This window comes from Pan paniscus, chromosome 16 (assembly GCF_029289425.2).
Source record: "Pan paniscus chromosome 16, NHGRI_mPanPan1-v2.0_pri, whole genome shotgun sequence".
NCBI lineage: Eukaryota > Metazoa > Chordata > Mammalia > Primates > Hominidae > Pan > Pan paniscus.
In genome coordinates, this window is record NC_073265.2 from 53,419,692 (window position 1) to 53,435,269 (window position 15,578).

General features: G+C 44.0%; 1 protein-coding gene across 16 annotated transcripts in view; it reads right to left on the reverse strand.

Annotated features, from left to right (window-relative positions):
- Nucleotides 1-115: 115 nt before the first annotated feature.
- The window catches only part of CSNK1G1 (casein kinase 1 gamma 1), a 207,738-nt gene continuing 192,275 nt past the window's right edge, over nucleotides 116-15,578 (reverse strand). For 13 of the 16 annotated variants that reach the window (XM_055098296.2, XM_055098291.2, XM_055098307.2 and 10 more), the window contains one exon: nucleotides 116-7,838. In XM_055098296.2, the coding sequence (XP_054954271.1) occupies nucleotides 7,784-7,838 (55 nt within the window). In that variant the 3' untranslated portion in view covers nucleotides 116-7,783. Of the gene's footprint in view, nucleotides 7,839-12,115; nucleotides 12,140-15,578 lie in introns of all 16 variants that reach the window. The other 3 variants (XM_008953273.4, XM_008953278.4, XM_055098286.2) reach the window with 2 other exon arrangements.

A 15,578-nucleotide genomic window follows, 5' to 3' on the forward strand; every position in this document is an offset into this window, starting at 1 on the left:
TGCAATGTAGTCTTCATGAGGCGCTGACCTGAGACTGAAGTTATGCAAGGCCACTGGCATTAACTTTGTTGTTCATTACAGCGGCCTTACACAGGTTGTAGAGCTTCAAGACAGTTCTCTTATTTCCCATCCTTGCACCTCAATTCAGACAACCCCAATCAGGAGGAAGTTTTAAACATTGTTATACTGACAAAGATGATCTTCCAGATCCATCTCTCATCTTTTTTTTTTTTTTTCTCCTATTTTGTTAAGCCTCTTTCTTCACTCACTGGTCTCAGGCTGCCACAGCCAGAGAAAAATGTTTACTAAATCATGTTTTCAAAGTAGCCTCCAGCTGGGCACAGTAGCTCATACCTGTAATCCCAGCACTTTGAGAGGCTGTGGCAGGCAGATGACTTGAGTCCAGGAGTTTGAGCCTGGGCAACATGGTGAAACCTGTCTCTACAAAAAATACAAAAATTAGCAGGGCGTGGTGGTGCGCATCTGTAGTCGCAGCTACCCCAGAGGCTGAGGTGGGGGAATCACCTGAGCCCAGAAGGTCAAGGCTGCAGTACTGTGATCGTGAAACTGCACTCCACCCTGTCTCAAAAACAAAGAAACACTCAAAAAACCCAAGTAGCCTCCTGCACATGAGGAGCTAAGGCTAAAATGGCATCACAGCAGCCTTTCTCCCACTCCCACTTTCAAAAGAAATCAGGTTGATGGATAAAATGCTCTCAATGTGAAACTTTTCTCTCATGATTCTTCCGCTGCTACCTGCCTGTGAAAAAGTAATTAAATAGTAACAAACTGGAAGGAGTCAATCATGCCCAGATTGACAGTTGTTCTGTTGGCTACATATGCAGTATGGTTTTACATTGCTCATCATAGTTCCATCTTCTGTCTGGACACATATTCCGCATTTGTAGAGGAGAATTATAAAGCTACTAAAGTTGTTCCACAGAGCAGATCCTGATTTCCTGTGTTCTACCACCTGAGAACAACAGGGACCCAGGAACTAACGTATGAGTGATAATGTCCAAATTCTTCCAGGAATATTTATTTATTTGAGACGGAGTCTTGCTCTGACGTCCATGCTGGAGTACAGTGGTGCGATCTTGGCTCATTGCAAACTCCACCTCCTGGATTCAAGCAATTGGCCTGCCTCAGCCTCCTGAGTAGCTGGGATTACAGGTGTGCACCACCACGCCCAACTAATTTTGTATTTTTAGTAAAGACAGGGTTTCACCATGTTGGCCAGGCTGGCCTCGAACTCCTGACCTCAAATGATCCACCCGCCTTGGCCTCCTGGAGTTGCTGGGATTACAGGTGAGAGCCACTGCGCCTGGCCAATATTTATTTTTTTAATTAAAAAATAATTTTCTTCTTCAGCACTCGAAGAGAGACAGCAATATTTATTTTTGAAGTGACTCACAGGAGAAGACAATATTTAATCCAAGGAATGAAACAAGAATGCCAAATTATCAGGCATTTATTTTTGTTCACAGGAGTCTTGAATCGCATCAAAGTTAGTCCTAGCTAGATTGTTAATTACAAATGAGCCGAGGGAGATTAAAAACAGACAAACCAATCAACCAACCAAACAAGCAGAAGTAGCCAAGAAAGGTAAGACATTTTATTTTACATACAAAAAGGGTGCAAACTGAGTCCTTTCCTCCCCAAACTGGGGAAGAGGTATACTTAAAGATCACATTTGTGTTTTCCATGGTGCCCTAGGAAATGGGCTACTCTGAGATCACATATCAGAACCCATTTTCCATTTTCTCCAAAGAAGGCTACTTCCTCTGCAGAGAAGATTTTCCTAATGGTGCACAAATATCTCTCCTGGAGGAACCATTTCAAATACACTTGAAATTGACATTCATGTCTAAAAATACTACAAATTTCATTTTCACAGCTGAGCTTTGTGACCAGTGCCAGGGTTTATGAAACATTATACATCTAAAAAAAAAAAAAAAGTAAAAAAAGGCATTTAACAATAATCAGACACATCCACACATTAAAACTGATTTCCACTGCTGATTTATACATTAGCTAGTTGTTTAAAAATCGCAATCAACATCCCAACATCTTTTTAAGAGTACAATGGGCAAAGATCAAAGACAGATAAATAATAATATAATAAATTAGAGCATGTAATACATCCTATGGGAATTGCTGAATCAACATTATTTTCCATTGGGGGGTATATATTTTTGGTTTATCTTTATCTTTTCTGCTGTTATTTTTTTTCTCTGCTTGATAAAATGGGGCTCATTCCTAAAGCCAGCTTGCTGAGACACTAATTTCAGAAGCTCACTTGTCACTTGTTTACCTCTGAGAATACTCAGGAACACATGGTTCCCAGCAGCTTGGGCTGGGTCTTTATGGAAGTGAAATGCACACAGATGAACACACGCACTCACATGCGCACACACACCACACACACACACAGACACGCAATCACACACTTCCATCTGTAAATATATTTCTCCCCAAAGAAATGGCTCATCTTTCCTGAGACATTCCTAATAGACTGATAAGCCTTCTAAAAAAGGCTTTTGGTGCAAGGGCTGGCCTGGGATTTGGTCTGGAGCTCATGAACTGAAAATGTCTCACCTGTACTGAAAGAGGGGTGGGTGGGGACATTCAGAACAGCTGTCCTCTTGTGGGTGTTACTGGAATGGCTGCACCACACCCCCACTTATTACCATGAATAATCCTCTGCTCTGAGACCTTATAGATGGTGATGGCACTGGGAAAGTGATTGTGAGGAGTAAAAGAAGAAAAATAAAAGAAATTCTGTATACAGAACGGAGGTTTCTTTGTAACATCAGGTTTGGTAATCAAACTAGAAATACAAGGAATACGTGTTCACTTTTTCCCTTGAAAGGTGATTTACAAATACTGGAAGTGGGTTTTCTGGTTGTGTTTTGAGAAAATATGTCAACTACCACTGTGTATTATCCAGGGAACCTACTCACTATTTTGAATACAATGAGAAAACTATTTTTTTGTACTTAGTCACTTGCAAAAGGAGTTAGGAAAAACATTTTTAAGACTGCTTGCTGGATAAAAGACTTTCAAGATTCCTTACTTGTGGCTAAAACATTGCTCAAAACTTTATAAACCCACGTAAGGGCCATGGTTGCCTCTTCTTTTTCTTATTCAGAAACAAAATCACCCCCCATACACCAAAAAACAAACTGAAAACCAAAAACAACAACAAAAAAACAAAACCCAAAGCCAAAGGAATCCCAATTTGATTCCTATCAACCCCTCATGGGAAAGACTAGGAGCCTCTGCCATCGACCTCTAGACAGGACTTCCCTGGAGTCTGCAAAAGCAAGAACCCGAGAGATAAGTGCCTGTCACTTACGTGGCCAATTCAGATGGGTTGCCTAATTATCCTGGCTCCCTGAGGGTTTCTGGAATTCATCTGCCCACCATAGGGCAATGGTGGCAGTGGCGTGGCAAAGGCAATGTTGGCTGTATGGTGTTGCAGGCTCCCAATCTGAGAAACGAACCTTAATATGGTTCTGACACTGGAGACAATGTTGTTAGGGCAACTCAATGGGAATGGAGAGCTGGTTTAAATGTGAAATGGAAGAGGTGGCTGGGACACAGGAGGCATGTGGGCTTGGGAGATGCATCAAACGAAAGTTCCTCTGAGAAGACGTTTTCTTGGCTGCCATGGAAGTTCTCATTTTTGAGAAATGCAAGCCATGCTTGCTCACTGGGAGGAGGAATGGATTTTATCTTTTACATAAAAAAGTTAAGGCTATAATCTTTAGTAACCACTTTGACGTTACATTATCATTGTTACATATTTCTGGCATTAAAAGTGGTTACTAGCACTGAAAATCAACACTGAATATGCACTACCAGCATATCTTCCCACTGAACTAAGTTTGGAAATTACTTTAGGGGTGATGGTCACCTTTTCTGGCTGATGGACAGGGACTGTTTTCTAAGTACTTGGAGTTCATTTAGAAAAAAGAGACAATCAACATGTCTAGAAACCTCAGGATCTCTGCTGTCATCTGTAGCTCATGCATTCCAATATAAAATGGGATTTTAACTGGAAGCTAATCTTGTACCTTCCAAGACCCTGTTTACTGCTGGACAGGCTCCATAATAGCAGAAGAATGTTAATTAAGGCAGTCATGAGTGCACACTGGCTGTCAGGATACTCTATCCACCCTTGGGGGCAGTCTGGAGTGAGATCTCTGGAAAGCACCAAGGTGCATAGAGCAACTTGACCAACTCTTACTGCAGAGACACAAGTGATACCCTGGTCAAAAGGGAGTAGGGGGGACCATTTATGCCTTGGTGGAGTCTTGGCCTGTGTGCCTCAAATCTGTTTAGGATGCAATGTCTGAGGGACTGTAGAGCTTGGGAAAACTCCTAATGTATACTATTAAGGGTTTTTATGAATAGATGCTGAGTTAGCTTTCAGGAAAAACAATTGCATCAATCCTAAAGAAAAAGATCGTTAGGCACCATACTTGTGAAATGGAGAAAGCTCAGAAACTACAGAGCAAGTGGATGGGTGGGGACAGTCAGCGAGTGCATGCCCTAACCCCAAGGATCTGGCTGAGGTATACAGCTAAGGAACTGTAGCAGTAGGGTTGAGGAGGGAGCCCTGATTTGCTGATGGGGCTGAAACAAATGGCCAATTGCATCTAGGGTACTCAGGTTTTTTGCTTATTTTTAAGGAAGATCCCACCAGAATCTCCCAGGTCTGGGACCACTTTGAAGCGCCAATGGCCCTGGAGGGATCACCATTACTCTGCATGCTAAAGGGACCTGGGATTCTTTACCTTTGTTATGAAAACCAGATATCTAGTAAGAGATTTGTGAGGTTGGAAGGTGAGAACAGTGTCTTAGGAAGTACAGTCCCCTACAACTGATCCAGTAAAAATTTTAAGACAAAAAAAAAGTCGCAAATCCAGCTGCAAGGCAGCTTGCCCTGCAGCCAAGCTGGTCAGTGCCTTTGCTTTTGTGTGTTTCTGTGTGGAAGCAGGGTGAGGGGCTGAAGTGAGGCACTCAGTAGAGTATAGAGTGCCAGGATGCTCCAGGCATTCCCACCATTTCCCTCTGCCCTTTTTTTTTTTCTTTTTAGACAGAGTCTCACTCTGTTGCCCAGGCTGGAGTGCAGTGGTGCGATCTCGGCTCACTGCAACTTCTGCCTCCCAGGCTCAAGTGATTCTCCTGCCTCAGCCTCCCGAGTAGCTGGGACTACGGGAGCATGCCACCACGCCCAGCTAATTTTTGTATTTTTTGTAGAGACGGGGTTTCACCATGTTGGCCAGGCTGGTCTCGAACTCTTGACCTCACATGATCCACTTGCCTTGGCCTCCCAAACTGCTGGGATTACAGGCGTGAGCCACTGCACCTGGCCCCCCTCTGCCCTCTCTTGAGAGGCAAGGCATTTTCTATACAGGGGTGAGGAAAAGTTAAACTTTCTATACAGTAAGATAGCAATGCCCAAATCCCAACTGAGAAACTATGTAAATTTTAGTGATAGGGCTGTAACCACTAGGTAATGGCAAGGACATAAATCCCAATATTCACAGTCCTTGTGGGGAAGGGGTGTGATATTGTATCTCCCTGCCACTCTATGTTTCATATATAGAAACATTTATAGAAATGACATATTACCATCTTTTCATAAGCTAAGCAGGTTTGATGCCAGTGAAATGATATTCCCTAGCCAAGGTCCAATGGAACAGATGAAGCCCAGTACCTCTGATCCATGTTAATGTTATTTCTGCTCTGTGTAAGGTACATCAAGGGAATTTTTCAAGAAATGGCAACTATCAGAAAATATCCCCACACCCTCCAGTCCAAAAGACAGCCCTGCACCTCAAACCAGAGGTGAAGACTTCTATGGTCCACAAACCATCAGACTAAGTCACCCACCAGCCACTGTGCTCCATGGTTAGCTCTCTACTCCCAGATACAAGACCTCTTTCCTGATGTAAATGACCCTTTCTCTTCTGTCACCGCTGGAATGAGGAGTCATTGTTTGGTTAAGCCACTAAACTCAAATGAAAATTGGGCATGAGAAGAGTAACTCCACACATGAAAGACTTGTCAAACAGTGAATGAGGAACCAAGATCCTTCACAGTAGTACCTCATATGAAAACACCATGGGGGGAGGCCTAGGGCATACTGGGAAAAACATGCTTAGAGGCACGGCCACCTTTCTGGAAGGAGTCCAATTGAGAAGATAATTTCAGACCTTTCATTCCAGTCTCCTTTTCCCTGGAATGTTCCAGCACCAAACAATCTTTCCCTCCTTTTAAATGCGGCCCCATATACTGCATCCTAAGCCTACTGCTATGGACCTGCTGGGAGAAGATCTTCATAAGCTTGGTTTCTGATAAGGCAGGCCAGCCCAAATGCTACAGCTCAGCTATTGGGGCAGATAGGATACACCGATTTTCTTTTCCTGGCCCTATAATGCCACACCCTGAGGTCCCTCTGGCAGGTGGAAGGCAGGTTCACTGTCCTCTTTTTTTCCACTAATGGCAATATGGTGGTGGCTGTTTCATCACTAATTTTTCCCCCAAGTCACCAGGACGTCACATGGCTATCTAGTTGGAAGTCCCTGGCAGCATAGGAAACAATTTCAATTTTTTTTTTTGTTAAGCATCTCCTTCTCTGGGATGAGCTGTTTCCTGGTCACAGTCTGGCTCGGCTGGCTCATCTCATGTTCTGGAGAGCTAGGTTTTCAAACTGTAAGCTGATTAGGTCAAGATGCTCTGGTAGGGACATTCTTCAGCTGCTGAGAAGATGAATGAAAATTCAAGTATGTTTTCTTGCCAACCTGAGTGTTCACTCAGAATGACACTGAGTTTGGCTTCTCTTCTGGGTGCTGCAGATCAAACTCTTTCCACTGAGAATGTCCTCTGGACCCATGTTCTCTCTGAATGGCTTGGCCGGCCCCATCCCCCTCAAAACAGGTAAAAGTAAAACCCCCAATATAATCAGACACAATATGCATCTGCCATGTTTTTGTTTTTGTTTTTTTAAAAAAAACTAAAAGTGCAACAAAGTCAGTTTTCTTTCCTTTGCTTAGAACAATTTTCATTGTCCTACTACCTGGAGAAAAGAGTTTGTCAAAAAAGCTAAGAACGCCAACACACAGGGACAGTAGACTGCAGATTGCTCACAGCTTGTGTCCTACAGTGTAACTTCATAGGAGGGAGGGAAGAAGGAACCTGAACCCCAAGGCCAGCTGGGATGAATGCTGCACAGGCACAGAGGAAGAGGAAACCATACTGCCAGGCACACCTGGGATACGGAGAAGGTTCTTCTCCAGCCCAGGTCTGCCATTTTCCTCCTACCTTCTTGGCCTTACTCCCAGCCTCTTGATCTCCTTCTGCAGACAAAGCCTTTAGCTCACTAGGTTTTATGCTGGAGAGGGTTGAGGGTGGGGTAAAAACCAGGAGTAAACTAAGGGGAAGAAGGAGAATAGTAGTCCTTGAGTTTTTGTGAATGACACCTTCACTGTAAACAATGGGAAGGAGAGTCAACCAGGCAGCCCTATGGGCAAGCAGTGGAGGAACAGCAGCTCTGGGACCTGCTCAGAGCCTTAGGCAGGAGGAGATGGCCAATGACCCACTAGGCCCTGGCTGCCCGCACTGGCCCCTTCTGGGGGCATCTGTTTTCTTCTTTTTGGTTTGGATATCCACCCTCCCCCAAAGAGGAGTCCCTTCCAATGAGAAATGGCAGGAGCTGCAGGTACAATTGAGTCAGAGTCCCCAGGGCCTGAGGACTCCTGGGAGGCACTGGTCACTTGTGGCGCTGAGCAGTCTTCTTCCTTTTCCTCTTAAAGAAACAGCAGCACCTGGAGCACAAGGAACATTGCAAGTCAGTGCGGGAGGCCTGCAGCTTCCAGCAGACTTCTGCCTGCTTCTGCTTACTGCAGGGGTGGAATTTTCCCCCTAGCACCCACCCATAGGGACCACCCACCATCTACAGTGCACGCACTGGAGGCAGTGGGCAGTGTCTGCCAGAAAAGCCAAAGGAAATAGCTGCTTGATTTCAATCTGCAGTCATCCTACCTAATTATCAAGATGGTGCAGGCTAGGCAGGGCTGAAATAGGCATTACTGGAAGGAGGGTGAAGAAGGCTCATAGTTTAGCACCCAACCCAGATGCCTCACCTTATCAAGAGTCATGACTGGGGGTCCTCAGGGCTGCATAAAAATAGTCTACATTGTCTACTCCTTGATACTGAGGGCACAATTATTTAATGCAACTCACTGGCCAGAGGGCAGGGAGGCTAAAATAAGGCAAACAAATCCCATGATAAGTATGATGTCTGGAACTCTAGGAGGATCTCAGGATGTTACCAATGAAGGATTAAGGATTCTCTCCATCCCCCTCTCTGTCCTCACCCACCGAAGTAGGCAGGAGAGGCCCTGACTCTAATAATGACGGTGAGCCACATCTCCTGACATCAGTACAGCTCCCCTTTTCATTTGGAGGGGACCACTGTCACAGCCCAAGAGCTGACCATCAGGATGCTCTCACTCCCCAATTTAGGGAGTGAGGTACAGGGCACTCCCCAATTTAGCTTCCTGAGACTGCTGCTGTGCCAGATGGGGTTTATGAACTGGCCTTGTTTAGGATGGAGGTGGGATTGGCTCCTTTATGAGTCCTCCAAGTTCTGCTTCCTGGGGACTAGCCACAGTTCTGGCACATCCCTAAGTCTGAGTATCCCCCCTCCTCACTCCTGTCTTTAGAACAGGAAGTATCACTCTTGCTCAGGCAGTCCAGAAGCAGGTGGTGAGTGCTGTGGCAAGGTGCACAAGATATGTCCTTTCTGGGGAGCTGACACATGGGGAATGAGAATGAAAGGGACAGAAGGTGGTGGATGAGTCAAAGATGCCGGATGATGGAGGGCAGTAAAGTTGGAAGCATAGCTCAGACTTGCTAGATCCTTGAAAGAAAACTTTTCTGAAAAAACTATCTTTGAGTCTCTTGCCTAATTATTGCAGGTGTAAAGCCAGCAATATTCATATGGAAATAAAGACTATTACTTACTTCCCATACCCCTAGGTATTCCATTGTAGCCAAGATTCCCTCTCTTTTTAGTCAGACTCTTTGGTATTCCTACATCCAATGGACTAGTTATAAAAAACTGGAGAAAGTTTCTAAGAATGCAGAAACATTTACACAGACCATGATGGGCTTTAATCATATCTGAATGAATCAAACATGAAAATTTTAGAAATAGGACTTTCTTAAGAGGGTCTTTGGAAAGATTTTCTCTGAAAGTATCAATGACATTTGTGAGGTACTATTAATGGGTGCAAATATAATCACTAAGCAAAGTATCATATGTATTTGGAAACTAAATTCTTTTAAATAAAAGTGACCAACATTTTTGATTGTTAAAAATAATCCTCAGTGGAAACCCTGGATAAGAATTCAAGAACAAATGGTGTTTTTTGATGTTTTTCTTTCTTTTCTTTTCTTTTTTTTTTTTTTTTTTTTGAGACTGAGTCTCACTCTGTCGCTCAGGCTGGAGTGCAATGGCGCCATCTCTGCTCACTGCAACCTCCACCTACAGGGCTCAAGTGATTCTCCTGCCTCAGCCTCCTGAGTAGCTGGTGCCCACCAGCACACCTGGCTAATTTTTGTATTTTTAGTAGAGACGGGGTTTCACCATGTTGGCCGGGCTGGTCTGGAACTCCTGACCTCCAATGATCCACCTGCCTCGGCCTCCCAAAGTGCTGGGATTACAGGTGTAAGCCACTATGCCTGGCCCAAATAGTGTTTTTCTATACATAATGCTTTAGAAATGGACATTTTCCAAGTTGAATGTCCTGAAATTAATAATAAAAGAGGCAAATTAAATCTCTATTTCAATAGACTTACCTCTTTTCTTCTGAATCATGATTTTCAGAGGTATTACTAACTTTTAAGTCAACTTCTATTCTTAATCTTTTTGGAGGATGCTAAGATGATGATTTTGTGTTTTTAAGAAAGCAATAAAAAAAGTTTACAATACTGTTTAGGTCCATTTCAAACTGTACAATGACTTCTCTTTTACCTCCTCCAAGGCAAGCCATAAGAATTAATGCCTGCTTACAAGCATATCATAACTGGATGTGCAATGCTGAACCCACCTAACTAAAAGGGAGTGTGAGCTATGGTTCAAAGGAGTTGGAATATTTCAAATTTAGAGCCCTGGATTTATCTTTGCTAGTTATTGTAGTTAAAGCTTCAGCAGTGGCAAAGGCTTTTAATGATTCTACCTACAAGAAAGCAGGCCCCACAATCTGTTCTTCAACTCTTTGGTGTCTGTGGTGACTACTAGCAACAGGATCTATTAAACTGGGTCAGACTCTAGACCAAGTCCACTGATTGACTTTCAGATGTGTTCCTCTCAGAAGAGAATGAAGGCAGGTGGTGGACCCCTCATGGCTTAGGTTTCCTTTCAGTTGATTCTTTGACTGTTTAGATGACAAGAAGTTCTCAACATGCTGGAGTCAAAATCGATCCAAATCTCCCTACTCTCAAGCCATCTAGTGCTCTTACCCCAGGCCTCTGACCCACTACCTTTTCCATATGGCATTCTTACTATGTCCTGGCCCTCTCTCTTCAGCTATTCCCTTGCTATGTTCCTTTTCTCTGCCATATGTGTACATTCTTCCTTTCTTCTAATACTTAACTCAAGTCCTACAGTGTTTACAAGGACTTCTTTGACCATCCTGTCCATGGTGACCTCTTGGCCCCTCAGCCTCTCAAGGGCAATAATCTCAATGTCCTGCAGAACTCCTTATCCTTTCATGTGTATGTCTGATCTCTTCAGCTAGATGGTACCCAAGCTCTTGGGGGCAAATTTTGTAACCCCCCACCCCCACACCCCACTAGAGTTCCAAGCACAGGGTTGGATAAGCATATAGCAGGCCCTCAAGTATCTGCAGTAAGGATCATGTGACTGACACCTCACAGGAAAAAATAGACCACCACAATGTCGGATTACACAGACACATGTTTGCAAAACAAATAGCCAAAGGTATTCTTTGATCCCCTAAGACTATAAATCTGACCTCCACAAAACCCAGTTGTTTTCTTTAATACATTCCTGTCCCTGAGGAAGCCCCTGTAGGCAATCTGGCTTAGATAGTTAGGGTTCAGAAACCAGTGCCCAACCCAGTCACTGAAGACAAATAGAAACATGGCAGTCATGAAACTAGCAGGCTGTTACCTCCATATAGAGCATGACTTTATGCGTGCGGACAATGTGGGAGAGTTAAAATTCCAGACTGCAACAGACCAACAAGTTCAGGAGTACCTGGAAGGTCACAGGCAAGAGAGCAGGGGAAGGGGCTATGTCTTGTAGCAAGAATGTTCCTCACCACACATGGATTCTTGAGGGCTTCTCCTTCCATAAACTCCATGTTATTCCTAAAAATACATTCCAGGAACCTTTTCCAGGAGTGGAAAAGACAGGCTCCAATACATCAATTAGCTGAGTCAGTCCTTGGCCTACTAAACTCTCACATAGGAATAAAGAAAAAGACAATAAACAAAAACAAAACAACTCTCAGAACAACAACAACAAAACATCCACCTCTCCCTGAAGGAGCTCCCCCTTTTTTGAGATTGCTACTCTACAGAGGGAAGAGCCAGCTGAATCAAAAAGTCAGATTTTCCTAAAGCAGCCAATTTCCAGGTTAGAGACCACATTGCAGAATGTGAGATTATCCAGCAACAACTCACTATCCTTGCGGCTGTGAGTAAACACAACTGCTACATAAAAACTGATACAGTAATCTTGCCCTTTTACCTCTGTCCCTCTCCATATCTGGTTGTATTAATTTGGGAGAAAATTTACTCAGCTAAAAATAGATAATTTTGGATACTGTGGGATACTGTTATGGCAGGAGGAGACAGCGATAAGGTGGGTTTGAAAGAAGGAATAGATTAATTCCTGGGTACAGGCCTGCCCCATCCCCACCTTATGGATCTAGATCCCCAGTCAGGGTGGTTATGGCACAAGGAGTCCTATGGAAGCTATTTAATGTTCCTAAGGCATTTTGTTTGGCTTTGCCAGTCCCAGCCTAGTCTGGTCCACTCCCCTGGCAATGGACTGGAGAGAGGGACTCACCACAGGTTGAGCATTTTCAGGCAGCTACAGAGTATATAAAGAGAAAAACACAGAAAGGAAGAGAGAGAAAGAGAGAGATATTAGTCCACAGAGGTGAAATGGAAGCGACTCCCTGTGAGCCATGCAAACATGCAGTATGTGTCTGTGTTTAGTTTCTTCTTCTGTCAAGGTAGGGTGAGTAGGCCCAGGCCACTTGGTCCCCACGTTAAAGTGGAGGGTTCGGACAGGAGCCTGACAGAAGCATCAAGGTGGGAGCTGGATCTCAGGGGTAAGGCAAAACAGAAAGAGTTGGTGGGAGCTCCAGGGTGGGCTTTCCTGGGCAACTTCTAGGAAGGCAGCAGGGGAAAGAGCAAATGACCCTGCCTGTAAGAACTCAATCAAGCACCAAGGGTGAACCATTTTGGTTCCCATATGAAGTCTTACTGTGCAATATTAAGCTAGCCTCTCAAATATTCTGAGGGAAAAAGAAAGTCCCTAGCCTTTGTGCAAGTCCAACATGCCTGATCAAAGCAGCTAGCAGTTAGCTCTTCCTCTAGAGAGGGAGAAAAGGTTTAAGCGACACTTACTTTATCTTATTAGAAGATGAATCAGAGGGAGGAGGGTTACTGCTCTGTATTAAGGTATAACTACCAGAGAAGGACCTAAATTCTACTCTTGTTAATGCTCAGGAGAAATGAGGTTCACATTTGTTAAATTATAGCTAAAGTCTGGATAACCAAAAATTCCTGTATTCTTACTGTAACAAAAATCAACCAAAAAGCTGCCTGCCCTCACCACCCTTTAAACCGTAAACAAGGACATATGTCCTGGAGCTAGAGAAAAAGGGAATTCACATGTTCGTTTTGTACACAGAACAAAACCTAAGACCCTGTTATTTCTTTCCACCTTTACACTAAACAAGCTGGGTGAGGAACCCAAAATCAAAAGCCTGAAAGTGAAGGTTTCACATGGTCTCCCCAGTACTGAGGTGTGTCTCAATATAAGCATCATCCCCTTCTACCCCACAAGCAGGCTGCATGAACAAATGGCATCACAGCTGCGTGCAATGAGGGGCTGTTTGGAACACCTAGTGCTTCTCTAGCTGTGACTTCTTCCCATGAAAATGATCAACCAGGTGGACACAGGGCTACCCTTTCCTTGCCCCCACACACAAAGGCCAAGAAAAATAACACATGGCTGGGCCCTGACAGTTCTCTGGGCAAGATGGATTGATAGCCCATGAAATCACTAAATGCCCTAAGCCATGAGCTTCGGGATGACATCTGGTCAAATATAATTTCTCCCCTATGCTTTCTACATCTTTTAGAAGGTCCAAACCTGAAGCTGGTGGCAAAGAGGCACATTTGTCCTTTTTGCTAAATGACAAGACTTTAAACTCTCCTTACATTCTAGAGGTTAGATTATACCAATACAGAATATACCAGATTGAAATCTCTGTGTGAATGAGCCCATATCTTACACACAGAACACAAATACCACACTCACATACACAATTAGTATACACATTTACCAAAATGAGATGAGATGAATGGGTTCAAAAGATAAACCTGTATAGGGCATAACATAAAACTAAAGCCCATTTGATTACTGCATTCAAAGTATACTATTAAATCCAAAGCTAAACTTCTAGCCTTCAAAGTAATAGCCACAAAGGTGAATTGAGAATGGGGTGGGAGCTGGGAACAGGTACGGCCATCCTTCAAGCTCTGACAATGTTTGGATCAGACCACGCTTGGTACAGTGGTTCTCAACATTGGCTACATGTTAGAATGACCTGAACTTTTAAAATTCCTGATGCTCAGGCCACATTTCAATAAATTAAATCAGAATGCCTGAGGCCAGACTCAGACATTTGTATTTTCTACCATGCCCCAAATGACTCCAAAGTGCAGCCAGTTGAGAGCCCAGAGGGTGGGAGTAACATATTGTTTATTTAAGATAATGTAATTTTGTATGGAAATCAAAAAACTGTGAGTACCATTAATATCTCCAAAGTCCCTGAGAATAGGAGCATGTTTCCTTATTAAAATGGCCTTTTCCTGGCATAACCAGCATAACCCTCACCCCCTTATATATCAGTGCCTTACACAAGCTGGGAGAAGAGCTCTGAAGCTGCCTACAGTTAGCAGGGGCTCAACAAAAGACAGTCAAGTCATCCTCATTTACTTTTGATGTATTGGGTAGGAATCCTCAAGCCCTGGTTTTCCAAGCAAAAATTTTCTTTTTTTTTTTTTTTTTTGAGATGGAGTCTCGCTCTGTCGCCAGGATGGAGTGCGGTGGCACAATCTCGACTCACCACAACCCCTGCCTCCTGGGTTCAAGCGATTCTCCTGCCTCAGCCTCCTGAGTAGCTGGGACTACAGACGCATGCCACCACACCCAGCTAATTTTTATATTTTTAGTAGAGACGGGGTTTCACCATGTTGGCCAGGATGGTCTCAATCTCTTGACCTTGTGATCCTCCTGCCTCAGCTTCCCAAAGTGCTGGGATTACACGTGTGAGCCACTGCACCTGGCCAAAAACTTTTGTGTGTGTGTGTGTGAGACAGGGTCGCACCTGTCCCCCAGATTGGAGTACAGTGACATGACCATAGCTCACTGCAGCCTGAACCTTCCAAGTACCTAGGACTACAGGTGCATACCACCATGCCCAGCTAATTTTTAATTTTTTTATAGAGTTGGGGTCTCATTAAGTTGCCCAGGCTGGTCTCAAACCCCTAGACTCAAGTGATCCTCCTGCCTCAGCCTCCCAAAGTGCTAAGATTACAGGCATGAACCACCACACCTGGCTAGAAAGGACTTCTTGAAGGTAAAATGAGTTCATCAAATAGACTGGCAGGGCTGGGCACGGTGGTTCATGCCTGTAATTTCATGACTTTGGGAGACTGAGGCAGGAGGATCACTTGAGCTTGGGGAATAGAGGCTGCAGTTAGCCATGATCGTGCCACTGCACTCCAGCTTTGGCAACAGAGAGAGACCCTGTCTCAAAAAATAAATAAATAAAAAAGATGGGCAGGACACCAGGGGAATAGGCAGGAAAGACAACAATACAAAGTACATCTGGAAGGTGGAAGAATGCAGGTCTCAGTGGCATCTCATTAACTTACATTTAGAGGTATAAGAGTGTTCTGGCTTGTATTAAGCTACCTGGGGGCTCATGAGACTACTTAGGTACAATATCACTATAAATACGTTGTCTGCTTCAGAAAACAAGACCCTGGGATATCCTGAAGGTTCTCAAAGGGCTCACAAGAAAGGTCCTCCATATCAGGGATAGCAGCAGTTACTGACTCATGGTGTCTCTATCTCTCCCTGCCTGGTATCTTCTTGAAGTCTAAATCTGGATCTAAATTTGGGATGGGGAAAAAAGTGGTAGAAATGCTGCTTTTGCAGCAGAATTGGCAGTTATCTCACCTTCCACCCCAGATTTTAAGAGTTTAAACACAGACCATGCAGCGCACCA